The 18,279-nt window shown below is 39.4% G+C and overlaps 1 protein-coding gene across 1 annotated transcript in view; it reads left to right on the forward strand.

The window, feature by feature from the left end:
* AKAP6 (A-kinase anchoring protein 6) overlaps positions 1-18,279 on the forward strand; it is a 516,267-nt gene that overhangs the window by 191,047 nt on the left and 306,941 nt on the right. Inside the window, exon 4 of the mRNA XM_025392877.1 lies at positions 17,846-18,097. Coding sequence (XP_025248662.1) covers positions 17,846-18,097 — 252 coding nt within the window. The remainder of the gene's footprint in view (positions 1-17,845; positions 18,098-18,279) is intronic.

Below are 18,279 nucleotides of genomic sequence, written 5' to 3' on the forward strand. Positions count from 1 at the left end.
ATATTTGCTGTTCTGCATCCTCCACTGGTGATACCCAGGCAAACAGAGTCTGGAGTGGACCTCCAGCAAACTCCAACAGACCTGCAGCTGAGGGTCCTGACTGTTAGAAGGAAAACTAACAGAAGGGACATCCACACCAAAACCCCATCTGTACATCACCATCATCAAAGACCAAAGGTAGATAAAATCACAAAGATGGGGAGAAACCAGAGCAGAAAAGCTGAAAATTCTAAAAATCAGAGCGCCTCTTCTCCTCCAAAGGAACACAGCTCCTTGCCAGCAATGGAACAAAGCTGGATGGAGAATGATTTTGACAAGTTCAGAGAAGAAGGCTTCAGACAATCGGTAGTAATAAACTTCTCCGAGCTAAAGGAGGATGTTCAAACCCATCACAAAGAAGCTAAAAACCTTGAAAAAAGATTGAACGAATAGCTAACTAGAATAAACAGCATCGAGAAGACCTTAAGTGACCTGATGGAGCTGAAAACCATGGCATGAGAACTACATGATGCATGCACAAGCTTTGGTAGCTGATTTGATCAAATGGAAGAAAGGGTACCAGTGATTGAAGATCAAATGATTGAAATGAAGCAAGGAGAGAAGTTTAGAGAAAAAAGAGTAAAAAGAAATGAATAAAGCCTCCAAGAAATATAGTACTATGTGAAAAGACCAAATCTACATCGATTGGTGTACCTGAAAGTGATGGGGAGAATGGAACCAAGTTGGAAAACACTCTTCAGGATATTATCCAGGAGAACTTCCCCAACCTAGCGAGGCAGGCTAACATTCAAATTCAGGAAATACAGAGAATGCCACAAAGATACTCCTCGAGAAGAGCAACTCCAAGACACGTAATTGTCAGATTCACCAAAGTTGAAATGAAGGAAAAAATGTTAAGGGCAGTCAGAGATAAAGGTCGGGTTACCCACAAAGGGAAGCCCATCAGACTAATAGCAGATCTCTCAGCAGAAACTCTCCAAGCCAGAAGAGAGTGGGAGCCAATATTCAACATTCCTTTTTTTTTTTTTTTTTTGAGACGAAGTCTTGCTCTGTCGTCTGGGCTGGAGTGCAGTGGCCGGATCTCAGCTCACTGCAAGCTCCGCCTCCCGGGTTCACACCATTCTCCTACCTCAGCCTCCAGAGTAGCTGGGACTACAAGCGCCCGCCTCGCCCGGCTAGCTTTTTGTATTTTTTAAGTAGAGACGGGGTTTCACCGTGTTAGCTAGGATGGTCTCGATCTCCTGACCTCGTGATCCGCCCGTCTTGGCCTCCCAAAGTGCTGGGATTACAGGCTTGAGCCACCGCGCCCGACCCAACATTCTTAAAGAAAAGAATTTTCAACCCAGAATTTCATATCCAGCCAAACTAAGCTTCGTAAGTGAAGGAGAAATAAAATCTTCTACAGAAAAACAAATATTGAGAGATTTTGTCACCACCAGGCCTGCCTCACAAGAGCTCCTGAAGGAAGCACTAAACATGGAAAGGAATAACCAGTACCAGCCACTGCAAAAACATGCCAAATTGTAAAGACCATCAATGCTAGGAAGAAACTGCGTCAACTAACAATCAAAATAACCAGCTAACATCATAATGACAGGATCAAATTCACACATAACTATATTAACCTTAAATGTAAATGGGCTAAATGTTCCAATTAAAAGACACAGACGCAAATTCCATAAAGTATCAAGACCCATCAGTGTGCTGTATTCAGGAGACCCATCTCACATGCAGAGACACACATAGGCTCAAAATAAAGGGATGGAGGAAGATCTGCCAAGCAAATGGAAAACAAAAAAAGGCAGGGGTAGCAATCCTAGTCTCTGATAAAACAGACTTTAAACCAACAAAGATCAAAAGAGACAAAGAAGACCATTACATAATGGTAAAGGGATCAATTCAACAAGAAGAACTAACTATCCTAAATATATATGCACCCAATACAGGAGCCCCCAGATTCATAAAGCAAGTTCTTAGAGACTTACAAAGAGACTTAGACTCCCACACAATAATAATGGGGGGCTTTAACACCCCACTGTCAACGTTAGACAGATCAATGAGACAGAAAGTTAACAAGGATATCCAGGAATTGAACTCAGCTCTACACCAAGCAGACGTAAGAGACATCTACAGAACTCTCCACCCCAAATCAACAGAATATACATTCTTCTCAACACCACATTGCACATATTCCAAAATTGACCACATAGTCGGAAGTAAAGCACTCCTCAGCAAATGTAAAAGAACAGAAATTATAACAAACTGTCTCTCAGACCACAGTGCAATCAAACTAGAACTCAGGATTAAGAAACTCACTCAAAACCGCTCAACTACATGGAAACTGAACAACCTGCTCTTGAATGACTACTGAGTACATAACGAAATGAAGGCAGAAATAAAGATGTTCTTTGAAACCAATGAGAACAAAGACACAACGCACCAGAATCTCTGGGACACATTTAAAGCAGTGTGTAGAGGGAAATTTATAGCACTAAATGCCCACAAGAGAAAGCAGGAAAGATCTAAAATTGATACCCTAACATCACAATTAAAAGAACTAGAGAAGCAAGAGCAAACATATTCAAAAGCTAGCAGAAGGCAAGAAATAACTAAGATCAGAGCAGAACTGAAGGAGATAGAGACCCAAAAAACCCCTCAAAAAAATCAATGAATCCAGGAGCTGTTTTTTTGAAAAGATCAACAAAATTGATAGACCACTAGCGAGACTAATAAAGAAGAAAAGAGAGAAGAATGAAATAGACACAATAAAAAATGATAAAGGGGATATCACCATCAATCCCACAGAAATACAAACTACCATCAGAGATGTAAACACCTCTATGCAAATAAACTCGAAAATCTAGAAGACATGGACACAGACACCCTCCCAAGACTAAACCAGGAAGAAGTTGAATCCCTGAGTCGACCAATAACAGGCTCTGACATTGAAGCAGTAACTAATAGCCTACCAAGCAAAAAAAGTCTAGGACCAGATAGATTCACAGCCGAATTCTACCAGAGGTACAAAGGGAAGCTGGTACCATTCCTTCTGAAACTATTCCAATCAATAGAAAAAGAGGGAATCCTCCCTAACTCATTTTATGGGGCCAGCATCATCCTGATACCAAAGCCTGGCAGAGACACAACAAAAAAAGAGAATTTTAGACCAATATCCCCGATGAACATCAGTGCAGAAATCCTCAATAAAATACTGGCAAACCAAATCCAACAGCACATCATAAAGCTTATTCACCACAATCAAGTGGGCTTCATCCCTGGGATGCAAGACTGGTTCAACATATGCAAATTAATAAATGTAATCCATCATGTAAACAGAACCAAAGACAAAAACCACATGATTATCTCAATAGATGCAGAAAAGGCCTTCAACTAAATTCAACAGCCCTTCATACTAAAAACTCTTAATAAACTAGGTATTGATGGGATGTATCTCAAAACAATAAGAGCTTTTGTGACAAACCCACAGCCAATATCATACTGAATGGGCAAAAGCTGGAAGCATTCCTTTTGAAAACTGGCACAAGACAGGGATGCCCTCTCTTGCCACTCCTCTTCAACATCGTGTTGGAAGTTCTGGCCAGGGCAATCAAGCAGGAGAAAGAAATAAAGGGTATTCAGTTAGGAAAAGAGGAAGTCAAATTGTCCTTGTTTGCAGATGACATGATTGTATATTTAGAAAACCCCATCGTCTCAGCCCAAAATCTCCTTAAGCTGATAAGCAACTTCAGCAAAGTCTCAGGATATAAAATCAATGTGCAAAAATCACAAGCATTCCTATATACCAATAACAGACAAACAGAGAGCCAAATCTTGAGTGACTCCCATTCACAATAGCTTCAAAGAGAATAAAATACCTAGGAATCCAACTTACAAGGGATATGAAGGACCTTTTCAAGGAGAGCTACAAACTACTGCTCAAGGAAATAAAAGAGGACACAAACAAATGGAAGAACATTCCATGCTCATGGATAGGAAGAATCAATATCGTGAAAATGGCTATACTGCCCAAGGTAATTTATAGATTCAATGCCATCCCCATCACGCTACCAATGTCTTTCTTCACAGAATTGGAAAAGACTACTTTAAAGTTCATATGGAACCAAAAAAGAGCCCGCATTGCCAAAACAATCCTAAGCCAAAAGAACAAAGCTGGAGGCATCACGCTACCTGACTTCAAACTATACTACAAGGCTACAGTAACCAAAACAGCATGGTGCTGGTACAAAAACAGAGATATAGACCAATGGAAGAGAACAGAGCCCTCAGAAATAATACCACACATCTACAGCCATCTGATCTTTGACAAACCTGACAAAAACAAGCAATGGGGAAAGGATTCCCTATTTAATAAATGGTGCTGGGAAAACTGGCAAGCCATAAGTAGAAAGCTGAAACTGGATCCCTTCCTTACACCTTATACAAAAATTAATTCAAGATGGATTAAAGACTTAAATGTTAGACCTAGAACCATAAAAACCCTAGAAGAAAACCAAGGCAATACCATTCAGGACATAGGCATGGGCAAGGACTTCATGACTAAAACACCAAAACCAATGGCAGCAAAAGCCAAAACTGACAAATGGGATATAATTAAATTAAAGAGCTTCTGCACAGCACAAGAAACTACCATCAGAGTGAACAGACAACCTACAGAATGGGAGAAAATTTTTACAATCTACCCATCTGACAAAGGGCTAATATCCAGAATCTACAAAGAACTTAAACAAATTTACAAGAAAAAAATCAAAAAACCCCATCAAACAGTGGGCAAAGGATATGAACAAACACTTCTCAAAAGAAGTCATTTATGCAGCCAACAGACACATGAAAAAAATGCTCATCATCACTGACCATCAGAGAAATGCAAGTCAAAACCACAATGAGATACCATCTCACACCAGTTAGAATGGTGATCATTAAAAAGTCAGGAAACAACAGTTGCTAGGGAAGATGTGGAGAAACAGGAACACTTTTACACTGTTGATGGGAGTGTAAACTAGTTCAACCATTGTGGAAGACAGTGTGGCAATTTCTCAAGGATCTAGAACTGGAAATACCATTTGACCCAGCCATCCCATTACTGGGTATATACCCAAAGGATTATAAATCATGCTGCTATAAAGACACATGCACACGTATGTTTATTGTGGCACTATTCCCAACAGCAAAGACTTGGAACCAACCCAAATGTCCATCAGTGATAGACTAGATTAAGAAAATGTGGCACATATACACCATGGAATACTATGCAGCCGTGAAAAAGGATGAGTTCATGTCCTTTGTAGGAACATGAATGAAGCTGGAAACCATCATTCTGAGCAAACTATCACAAGGACAGAAAACCAAACACCGCATATTCTCACTCATAGGTGGGAATTGAACAATGAGAACACTTGGACACAGGGTGGGGAACATCACACACTGGGGCCTGTCGTGGGGCGGGGGGTGAGGGGTGAGGGATAGCATCAGGAGATATATCTAATGTAAATGACGAGTTAATGGGTGCAGCACACCAACATGGCACATGTATGCATATATAACAAGCCTGCACATTGTGCACATGTACCATAGAACTTAAAGTACAATTTTAAAAGAAAGAATATCATCATGCTACAACCCCCAGTACATTAACAGATCTAGGCACCACTGTCCATCAATTACCAAAATAGTTGATATCACCAACTATCGGAAAATGAGCAAAAGTCGAAGTTGAATACCTCTCTCTCTCTCTCTTTTTTTTTTTTTGTTTTGAGACAGGGTCTGGTTCTGTCGCCCAGGCTAGAGTTAAGTGGAGTTACTCTAGAGTTGCAGTGATCTCAGCTCACTGCAACCTCCACCTCCCAGGGTCAAGCCATCCTCCCACCTCAGCTTCCTGAATAGCTGAGACCCCAGGCACACACCTCTATGTCTGTATTTTTTTAATACAAAAAATTTTTGTATTTTTTGTAGAGATGGCATCTCACTTTGTTACCCAGACTGGTCTCAAACTCCTGAGCCAGGCGATCCGCCGGCCTCAGCCTCCCAAAGTGCTAGGATTACAGGTGTGAGCCACCATGCCTAGCCATGAAGTTAAATACTCCTCCTGATTTAAAAAACAAAAAAACAAATACACACACACACACACACACACACACACACACACACACACTCACACACTGTGGTACTTACTGTTTTGTCAAATAAATTGAAGCTGAGATGAATCAGGCCTCAGGATCCAGATACCAGTTTGTAGAAAGTAAAGAAAACAGAAGAACCAGCAGGCTGGACTGCTTCATGTGGCTTCAATCAGCAAATCCAGATTGTGGAAAACTCTGCAGGTCTAATGCCCCAAGTTCTTCAGCAGATAAATTGTACAAAAAAGAAATACAGATAGAAAAAGAGATTAAAAGAGACTTAAGCTGGGTGTGGTAAAACATGCCTATGGTCCAACTGCTTGGAAGGCTAAGGTGGGCGCATCATTTGAGACTAGCCTAGGCCAAACAGCAAGAGCCTGTTTCAAAAAAAAAAAAAAAAAAAAAAAAAAAATGGAGAAGAGACTTAAAAGACATATCAAGATAAAAACTGGGCAAAAGTAAATTTTTATATCCAGGTACTCTTGTGAGGGAATGATTGCTATGCAAATCAGGATAGTGGTCACTTTTGGAGGGATGAAGCCTCTGTGATGGAAAGGGGACAGATGGAAGCAGTTCTGGGGTGAGGGTGGCTGGTAAAGTTCTAAATTTTGACCTGGGTGGTTGTTACAAGAGTGTTTTCCTTATAATAATTTACTAAGCCATATATATAAATATATAGTATACATGCAAATACATATTTACATATATACATATATATTACATACATTTATTAAATATATTTATTTGTGTGAGACAGTCATCTGTTTCATTTTATAATAAATTGTAAAAAAAGCAAAAGAGAAGGCATGTTAGAAAAATCCACAAACCTGATGCTGCCCTAGAGATTATTACAGCACTATCAGTACTGGGTAAATAAAGTTATGAAATGTTATTTTCTGGTGCACAAAGAATATAAATTGTACTGTAGATATATCTGTGTATTATCAGTGGAGGGCTACCTTTCAAGTGCTGAGAGGTTTTGTTTTTGCAGTGCATAGCAGCAGGCTTGCACGTAGTTCCCACTTCAGCGTCAGTCAGCCTAGACAGATGACCCATTTCTGGCTCCGTGTTTTTCAACGTGTGGTGCATAGAACACCAGCATGATGGCCACCACATGCTTAAGAAAATGCAGATTCTTTGGCCCTAGCTATCTTCAAAAGGAGTAGCCCAGGAATATGCATGGTTAACAAGCACACTGCAAGGTAAGAAACACCACTGGCTTCTCTATTAATTTCTACCTGAAACACTGCTAAAAAAATCACTTCTATGAAGATATCTTGGGGAAGGTAGAGATATTGTGAACAATTTCCAGAAGAGCTGTTGAGAGTCAAGACCATAGCCATGATTTTTTTAGTGAATGAACTCAGATTTTGAACCTGTATTGTGTCATTGTAGAATACTAAATACGAGAGTGACTAAGCAGTAGCTTGCTTAGAAAAACAATTTCTCCAGTGTACAATAGCAATGGTCAGTTTTCCTCCAAACTTTTTGTTTAGGGTTTATTCCCGGTCAAATAAGTCAGAGCCTGGAATTAGGTATTTAAAGTGATAGCTCAATCAATGAATCCTCTGAAGCTTTTTAATAACAATTTTATGCAAAAAATTTTCAAATCATGGAAAGAAAAGCAATCTACATTTGTATATGGCCAGGTATATCCTGACAGAACTTCTAATTGGTCCTTTCTCAGTTGAAGGCAGAGGAGACTTTCAGAGACGTGAAGGCAGAAGTGTGAACCCTTCCAAGACTATATTCTGCATCTTCATCCTCCCCTATCATCTCTCTGCTCGCTTTTTCAGACCCTCTCCTAATCAAAGCATGAGGTGACCCAGTGTCAGTGACTACTGATGTGACTTGCTGAGTGAGTGCCAATTAGTGTAAATATACTTCAGAAAGAAAGTTAAGCTACTGTTTGCTTTTTAGGGGTTTACCTCTAATTTGTAAAATATAGTATTTTATCCAATTGAATTCAGTTTCACAAACATCCTTTGCATTTGTATGGCAGTGTCCTAACAGTGTGGCATTATAGATAACTAAGACAAATAAGACACATTTCCTGCTTCTAGAAAGATACAGTCTAGTTAGGGAGATGGATGAGTAACAGCCAATAATAGCAAATCATTTCCACATAAATTAGCTCCTTTTAGTCATCACACTCACATTTTTAGCACTAAAAAGGATAACTACTGTTTATAAAGTTCTTCAAACTTTGGAGAGAAGTTCTGTGATGATCATAAAAAGTCTCAGCATCATTCCCACTGCTCTCCATTATAGTCATTCTTTTTTATTATTATTATTTTTAAAATTGTGAGACAGGGTCTCACTCTATTGCCCAAGCTAGAGTACAGTGGTGTGATCATGACTCACTGTAGCCTTGACCTCCCGGGCTCAAGTGATCTTCCCACCTCAGCCTCCCAAGTAGCTGGGACTACAGGTGCCTGCCATCAGGTCTGGATAATTTTTTTATTTTTATTTTTTTGAGACAGTCTTGCTCTGTTGCCCAGGCTGGAGTGCAGTGGCGAAATCTCGGCTCACTGCAACCTCTGCTTCCCAGGGTCAAGTGATCCTCCTGCCTAAGCCTCAGAGTAGCTGGGATGATAGGCGCCTGCCACCATGCCCCACTAATTTTTGTATTTTTAGTAGAGACGTCATTTCACCACATTGCCCAGGCTGGTCTCAAACTCATGACCTCAAGTGATCTGCCCACCTCAGCCTCCCAAAGTGCTGGGATTACAGGTGTAAGCCACAGCGCCCCACCCAGACTCAGATAAATTTTGTATCTTTTGTAGAGATGGGGTTTTGCCATGTTGCCCAGGCTGGTCTCAAACTCCTGGACTCAGGGATCCTTCCACGTTGGCCTCCCAAAGTGATGGGATTGAAGGTGTGAGCCACCATGTTCAGCCCATTATAATTATTCTTCATATGACAAAAGAAGAAACTAGGCCTATTAGAAAAGTGTATTTGCTAGAGGAAGAGTAAAGAAGAGGTAGTCTAGTTTGTGTTTTTTTACATAGTATTTTTGTAACCAGTTTAGATTCACAGCAAAATTAAGAGGCAGGCACAGAGGTAGCCCTTATATCCCCTGTCCCCACACATGCATAGCTTTCCACATTATCAGCACTCCCCACCAGGGTGCTACATTTGTTACAATTGATGAACCTACATTGGCACATCATTATCACCCCAATTCCATAGTGTACATTGGGTTCACTCTGTCTTGTACATTCTACAGATTTTGAGGAATATTAAATTATGTGTATCCACCTTTATAGTATGTAGAATAGTTTCACTGCCATAAACATCCTCTTCTCTTCTTAGTCTTCCCTCCTTGCCCCCAAACGGTCTGGTAGCCACTGCTTTGCCTTTTCCAGAATGTCATATAAATGGAATAATACAGTTTGTAGCCTTTTCAGATTGACTTCTCTCACTTAGTAATATACATTTAAGGTTTCTCATGTCTTTTCATAGCTTGATAGCTTACTTCTTTTTAGCACTAATATTCTATTGTCTAGATATACCAAAGTTTATTCATTCACCTACCAAACTCCTTGGTTGCTTCCAAATTTTGGCAATTATGAATAAAGCTGCTATAAACATCTGTGTGCAGGTTTTTGTTTGGATATGAGTTTTCAACTCCCTTGGGTAAAAACCAAGGAGTGTGATTGCTGGATTTTATGGTGAGAATATGTAAGAAACCATCAAACTGCATTCCCACTGCAGTGAATGAGAGTTTCTGTTACTCCACATCCTCACCAGCATTTAGTGTTGTCAGTATTCTGAATTTTGGCCATTCTAACGATTATATAATGATATCTCATTGTTTTAATGGTATCTCGTTGTTTTAATTTGCATTTCCCTGGTGACTTATGATATGGAACCATTTTTTCATATTCTTATTTGTCATCTGTTTATTTTCTTTGGTGAGGCATCTGTTAAGGTCTTTGGACTGTTTTTTAATTGAGTTGTTTGTTTTTGTTGAACTTTAAGACTTCTTTATATATTTTGAATAATAATCCTTCATAAGTCTTTTGCAAATATTTTCTTCCAGTCTGTGGCTTGTCTTTTCATTCTTTTAATGATGTCTTTCACAGAGCATAAATGTTTAATTTTAATGAAGTCAGCTCATTAATTCTTTCATAGGTTGTGCCTTTGGCATTGTATCTATTAACAAAAAGTCATTGCCAAACTCAAGGTGATCTAGATTTTCTTCTATGATATCTTATAGGATTTTATAGTTTTGCATTTTATCCTTAGGTCTGTGATATATTTTGAGTTAGTTTTTATTAAGAGTGTAAGGTCTATGTCTAGGATTATCATTATTATTATTATTTGCTTGTAGATGTCCAATTCCAGCACCATTTGTTGAAAAGACTGTCTTTTCTCTATTGTGTTGCCTTTGCTCATTTGTCGAAGATCAGTTAACTATTACTTATGTGGGTCGACCTCTAGGCTGTCTAGTAGGTCTACCCTTAGGTCTGTGATATATTTTGAGTTAATTTTTGTTAAGGGTGTAAGGTCTATGTCTAGGATTATCATTATTATTATTATTTGCTTGTAGATGTCCAATTCCAGCACCATTTGTTGAAAAGACTGTCTTTTCTCTATTGTGTTGCCTTTGCTCCTTTGTCGAAGATCAGTTAACTATTACTTATGTGAGTCTACCTCTAGGCTGTCTATTCTGTTCATTGATCTGTTTGTCTATTCTTTTGCCAATATAATATTGTCTTGATTACTGTAGCTTTGTAGTAAATCTTGAAGTTGGGTAATGTCAGTCCCCCTGTTTTGTTCTTTTAAAATATTGTTTTGGATATTCTGGGTCTTTTTCCTCTTCATATAAACTGTATTATTATTATTATTATTATTATTATTACTATTTGGACGGAGTCTTGCTCTGTCCCCCAGGCTGGAGTGCAATGGCACCATCTCAGCTCACTGCAACCTCTGCCTCTTGGGTTCAAGCGATTCTCCTGCCTCAGCTTCCCAAGTAGCTGGGATTACAGGCATGCACCACTGCTCCCAGCTAATTTTTGTATTTTTAGTAGAGATGGGGTTTCACCATGTTGGCCAGGCTAGTCTCAAACTCCTGACCTCAGATGATCCTGCCTTGGCCTCCCAGAGTGCTAGGATTACAGGTGTAAGCCATCATACCCGGCCTCTTCACATCAACTTTAGAATCAGTTTGTTATCTATAAAATAACTTGCTAGGATTTTGATTGAGTTGAAGCTATACGTCAAGTTAGGAAGAACTAATATCTTGACAATATTGAATCTTCCTATCCAGGAACATGGAATACCACTGCATTTATTTACTTCTTTGATTTCTTTCATTAGAGTTTGTAGTTTTCATGTAGATCTCATACATGTTTTTAGATTTATACCTAAGATTTCATTTGGGGAATGCTAGTATAAATGATATTGTGTTTTTTATTTCAAATTCCAGTTGTTCATTGCTGGTATATAGGAAAACAATTGACTTTTGTACATTCACCTCATATTCTGCAACCTTGCTGTGATTGCTTATTAGTTCCAGGAGTCTACTTTTTTTTTTTTTTTTCCCATTCTGTCAGATTTTCTACATAGATGATCATGTCATCTTTGAACAAGACAGTTTCATTTCTTCCTTCCAAATCTATGCCTTTTCTTTCCTCTTTTTATCTTATTGCAATAGTTAGGACTTCTAGTATGATGTTGTAAAGGAGTACCGAGAGGAGACATCCTTGCCTTGCTGTCAATCTTTGCAGGAAAGCTTCTAGTTTCTCACTGTTAAGTTTGCTGTTAGCTATAGGTTTTTTGTAGATATTCTTTATCAAGTTGAGAAAGTTCCCCTGTACTTCTCCTTTACTGAGAGGGATAGTTTACTTTTGGGGAAATAAAAATATTTTGCCATAGGGAAATCTGTCACTCTGTTTTTGGAGAAAGGACAGTTTTGATAGTCAACTGAAGATTACTTCATACTCTGCAATAGGAACGTTTTTGTATAAAGTTGCAATTTCAATTTCTAAGGTTTACTTGTGAGTTTTATTGCAACTAACTGTGATATTTCCTTAATCTGTATTTTAAAATATAAAGTACATGTTTTAGGTCAGAATCTCTTTTTAGCTTTTTGTAATAAACACATACACATATGGTGAGCATATGGGTAAAGAAACTTTTTTTTCTGGAGGCAGGTTCTTGCTTTAAGACAGGTTATTTTCTTGCTTTGGCCAGGCTGGAGTGAAGTGGTGTGATCATGGTTCACTGCAACCTACACCTCGTGGGCTCAAGGCATTTTCCCACTTCAGCTTTCTGAATAGCGGGGACTATAGGTGTGTGCCACCACACTTGACTAATTTTTTAAATTTTTTGTAGTGATGGGGTCTCCTGTGTTGCCCAGGCTGGTCTAGAACTCCTGAGCCCAAGCAATTCTCCTGCCTCAGTCTCCCAAAGTGCTGGGATTACAAGCATGAGCCTCTTCACCCAGCCATTAGGGGAATTTGCATTTCTTTCCTTTTTTTTTTTTCTTTTTTTTTCTTTTTCTTTTTCTTTTCTTTTCTTTTTTTTTTTTTAGGATTCCATTTGTGTGAGTTTTTGAAACTGAGGTGCCAAGTGTTGCTTCAGTACCTGGATGAGGATGTTGCTGGGAGGGCAGACTTCCTTCCAGATGCACATGGAGCCCTGGAGATTGGCAATTTGAGGCACCTTGGCAGAATGTTGATCCATGTACATTTGTAATTTTACAGGGAAACCTTTAAGATGTTTTGAGAATGGTGGAGAAGGGGTATGATGGCCTCATGATGAGGCAGCAAAGAGATCGCCTCCTACGGACAATTAGCAGGAGCTGAGAAGTCACACTCAAGAGTTATTACAGTAAGCAATCAGAGCAATCACAAGAAGGGTGCCTCATTTCTGTCCCTAGCTGGTGAAAACTGGACATACTGGTTAAATGTATAAGAGTTACTTTAACATCCCTGCATTTGTTTAGAAGAAATAAGATACAATGAAAAAGTATACAATAATATGTTTTACAAAAGGAAAACGTACCCCTCTCACATAAGCATACAACCCAATTTTAAAAAACAAAGAAAACAGAAAAACCAACTGACTCAGCCAACTAGAGTTTATTTGTAAACACTCTCAGGTCACCTTAGTGTTTGTATCAGCTGCTTCAGTAACCACAGAAGATTCCTTTCTCATTGACAGGAGACAGCAGCTGCGATTTTGAGACAGCAAGGTATCTGGAAGGTTGAGTGAAATGAGCAATTGGCAACATAATGTATTCAATGCATTTTGTTCTGTGAGTACTGAACGCCACAGGGCTATTGTGCTGTATGTGAATTAAACAAAGCAATGTAGAGGGTCAGTTTCCCACATTAGCACGGTAATATCTGTGGGAAAAAAATCTATGCAACTTTGAAGATATTGTTAACATTGTCATTTGCATTAATTCACTTTGAGATGGGCTCCAGATTAGCTTCATTTTCCTTTATACTTGCTAGAAAATAATATGGAAGCTACACAGAGTTACTATATAAAATTAGTGCTGATGATCACAGTGCCACCATGACTTTAAAGAGTTGTGCTTTTTGTAATTTCCAAGAATATGAAGGCAGTGTGTGATCCAAAATGAATTTTATGTGTATTTTACTGAGACTATAAACTGCTTTTCCTGTATTAGTTTAAAAATTATCATACAGCAGAATTGACTTTCTTTTTTGGTATACAGCTTAACCCATGTGTAGATTTGCATAACACCTCCACAATCTATACCAAACAGTTCCATCAGTCTGCAACACTCCCTTGTGCTATCAGTTTAGAATCATGCCCTCCCCATCCCCAGTCTCTAGTAGTCACTCATCTATTGTCTATCATTATAGTTTTGTCTTATGAGAATGTTATTTATATAAATAGAATTATACAGTGTGTAACATTTTGAGACTGGCTTCTTACACTTAGTGTAATGCTTTTGAGATTTATCCAAATTGTTACATGTATAGTGGTTCACTTTTTAAAAAACTGCTGCATATTGTATAGGCATACCATAGTGTATCTATTTACCCATTGAAGGACCACTTACCTATGATCGGTTTACCCATTGAAGGTTTTAGCGATGGTGGGCGGAACTTCTTTTCATTTTTGTGTGCGTATAAGTTTTCATTTCTCTTGGATAAACACCCAGGAGTGGAATTGCTGGGCCATAGGGTAATTGTATGCTTAATTTTATAAGAAACTGCTAACCTGTTTTCCAGAGTGATTGTACCGTTCTGAATTCCTGTAAGCAGCACAGGAGAGTTCCGGTTGTTCTAGAATTCCTTAGCAGTTGGTGCTGTCAGTAATTTTTTTATTCTAGGCATTCAAATGGGTATAAACTGGTATCTTATTGTGGTTTTAATTTACATTTCCATCTTGGCTTATGTAGTTGAAGATTTTGTATGTGCTTATTTGTCATCATTATATCTTCTTTGGTAGGTCAGCACTTGTGGGAAAGGTGTTTTTTTCCCCTTAGGGGTCCATCTGCTTCGGTGGGAATGGGGCCAATTTACCTTGCCCAGTTATGTAGGGAGTAAGATGTGAAAATCTAAGTTAACTGGCACCAGTGATACCCTAGTGCCCTTTATATATTGTTTTCCATGGATAGTTTCCTGGCAATCTTGACCCATGACCTGGTTCTGACTACATTCCTACATCTATTATGAAGGAGCCAAATCATGTATAAGAGGAAAAGATGGCATGTGCTTTGACATGATGCTTTCGTGGTGCGAAGACTCTATGTAACATTTTGTATTGCAGGATGGTGTGGAGTAGATGAGAAATGTGTATATGGCTATTCTGAGCTGCTAGCATAAAGGTTACCCAGGCCTTTTTCTCTCCCAGGTATGTAAGATATTCTGCATCTTTAGCATCAAAGTGAGATGCCAGAGACAGAGGCTAACAAATCTGACTTATGAATCAAGAGTATGAGGAAGTGGAGACTACTGCCAAGATAGTAGTTGAACAGTGATCACCATAGATACTGCCCATAGCATAGGCATACCCCATAGATGCTAGGAGGAGGGTCGTATTTGAGGAAAGGGTCACTGGAGGAGCTGGTGGCCTGGATGAGGTTGAAGCGCACCTGTAGTGGGAGACAGGAGTGAAAAAGTTGAACAAATAGAGGTTGGTGGCATAGAGGACTTTCTGATATTGTTACATAGGTGATGTGATGGTGAAGTCCACAGTATAGCTAGGGTAGAGGCTTGTCCCAGTGGAATGGGTATGAAGGTCCTGGGAGCTGTGGAGTAAAGGAAATTTGAGACTACAGTGTTGGTTGGTTGGTTCATCAGTGTGAATATTGGCATTACCAAAGATAACGCCATGCTTGATATAGAGACAGTAAAATGTGAACCAGTTGCATTCTTCAATGTAGTGTAGAGGAGTAAAAGGGAAGAATGTAGGTAACAGCAATGAGGGAGGAAGACAGTAAGGTTTGTCAGACCAGGCACCTACTGGGGAAAAAAGGGTGTTAGAATGTGGGTGAAAGAGTAATGATCAGAAAGTACCAAAGTAGCAAAGAGGCATTGAGGCCAACCTTCCCCCATCATCCGTACTATCGTCTCTCAGGTGAGGACTGAGAGAATGAGCAGCCTTCCCTGGGAGGGCAACAGGGGAAGTGGGACTCTTGTGCAGAATCAGGTTTGGGTGAGACCAGGAAGTAGATGGATTCTGTGAAGAAGTTAAGGAGTGTTTTTTACAACAGAATGGGGCAAAGTATAGAGAATTTGGAAGAACTCAGCAGTGGGAGGGAGGGAGTTTCTCAAAGTGGTACAGAACAGCACAGAAATGAACATGCTAAGAGGACAAAAGATACAGGCATTTGTTTTGGGGTAGTGGTCAAGAGGTGTGGGAGAATACATGAAATAGACGCTCCAACCAGAAATCCCAGGCAATGTGGAATATCTGATGATAGCAATGAGAGCCCTGCTCTTCTGTGATGAGGCCAGCAGAGACAAGCCAATCTGGCTGTGATTGGTTCCCATGTACTGGCTAATGGGGTAATAGATTTTTTGCCCTAAATTTCTTTTGGACTGCATTACCTTGTGGGTGCCATTTGGGAGAACCTTACCCAATTAGTGCTTCAAAGTTCATCTAGTTTAAACTTTTATTCTGTTTCAAGTTATGATCACCAGTTTGTACCATTGTCACCAATTAGTTCTTGGGTTTCAAGAACTAATATTGGAGCACTCATTGGAATTGTACAACAATTAATATTCATAATTTAGCACAGCTTATCATTCTTCAATAGATTTTTTCCCTTGTACATTTTTAAATACAGATTATATATTTTCATTTTTCTTTTTAAAAAAGTAACTGAATTACATGAAATCAGAAGGTTGTGTTTCCAGCATAGAATGACTGTTTTGACACTGATGGTGGGGCTCAGAACTCTAATGCTATCTTCAAATTTTGGCCCTAACAAAAATCATAAATAAAAGCTCAATTTTAAAAAATCACTAATGTACAACTAAAAATGAGTAACTGAGCCCTTTTAGCTGACACCATCATTTTGATGCTTAATGGTCTCTTACATTGCCCAAGTAAATACTACCATTCATGCCACTCATTTCACGCTGCTGGCCTCTGACAGCACAGTGGAAATTTGGGAACTTGTAAGAACAAGTGACATGTCAGATACCAAACCTTCCTACCTAATAGTATGTGTCAAGGAGATTGAGACTGAGTTAGTAATGTTTTTGTTTAAAATGTCTGCATGAAACAAGACAAAATTGTATTTTGTCTTTTTTCATCTTTGGAATTTTTCTGGCTTTGTTTCATAAGAGTGATTCTGCTTGTAAAGTGTGGGTTGAAAATTTCGATATCCACTGTACATTTAGGCTGCGTGCAGTGGCTTATGCCTGTAATCCTGGCACTTTGGGAGGCTGAGGTGGGTGGATCACCTGAGGTCAAGAGTTCAAGACCAGCCTGGCCAATGTGGTGAAACCCCGTCTGTACTAAAAATACAAAAATTAGCTGGACATGGTGGCAGCCGCCTGTAAACTTAACTACTCAGGAGACTGAGGCAGAAGAATCACTTGAACCCGGGAGGTGGAGGTTGCAGTGAGCTGAGATCGCACCATTGCACTCCAGCCTGTGTGACAAGAGTGAAACTCCGTCTAAAAACAAAAACAAAACAAAAACAGAAAAAAACCACTGAATTTAAATATTAAGTTGTATACTTGTGGGATAGTGACAATTGCCCCTTACATCAAATACCCTATAGTTCATTGAGAATGTCTGAGAGTGCCTTTGAAGCACACATTCTAGGTTATCTTTCTTCAAAGGTGTCTAGATGATGCTTCTAACCTGAAATATTGTGTGCCCAGTGTAGCTTAGTACTAGCAAATAAAACAGCCATTGGTTCCCTTCCAGAATACCCAACAAACAATAAAAAAGAGAACAGACAGTGAATTGGAGAGATGCACCTCTCACCTTGGCCGAACTTTCAATTTGGGCATCTGATGGAATAGTAGGATTTGTGTGGTTTAGAAAAAGATTAATTTACCTAAATGGTCAAAGGCCCAGTGCACAGGAATATGACTTCCAACTGTGTATATGAACTAAAACAAAGGCCCCAGATATCCAGGGTGCTACGGTTGGCCCTGGTAATTGGTGTTAGGTAAGAGTGAACTTTTCTACCACCCTCACCTCCCTCCAGGATAAGGCAAAGTAGTCCTCACATATTTTGCTTTTCTTTACTGCAGGACATTTGTGAAGATATTTCTGATCATGTTGAGCAAATCCATGCCCTCCTTGAAACAGAGTTCTCCTTAAAGCTGCTGTCTTACTCTGTCAACGTGATAGTGGACATCCACGCAGTGCAGCTCCTCTGGCACCAGCTTCGAGTCTCAGTGCTGGTTCTGCGGGAGCGCATTCTGCAAGGTCTGCAGGACGCCAATGGCAACTACACTAGGCAGACGGACATTCTGCAAGCTTTCTCTGAAGAGACAAAGGAGGTGAGTGTTTTCCTTGAAGTTAAGCAATGCATTGCCAGGTGTGACCATTTGAGAATGTTTTCAGTGTAAAGATATAGGATAGGAATTCTTTGTAGGTAAATAAGCAGGCCCTGATGGGCTTTGAATCTAGGCATGGTGACTAGAAGCTAGGGCACTTCCAATATGAATGGGGCTTTAGACCA

Source organism: Theropithecus gelada, chromosome 7b (assembly GCF_003255815.1).
Source record: "Theropithecus gelada isolate Dixy chromosome 7b, Tgel_1.0, whole genome shotgun sequence".
Lineage (NCBI taxonomy): Eukaryota > Metazoa > Chordata > Mammalia > Primates > Cercopithecidae > Theropithecus > Theropithecus gelada.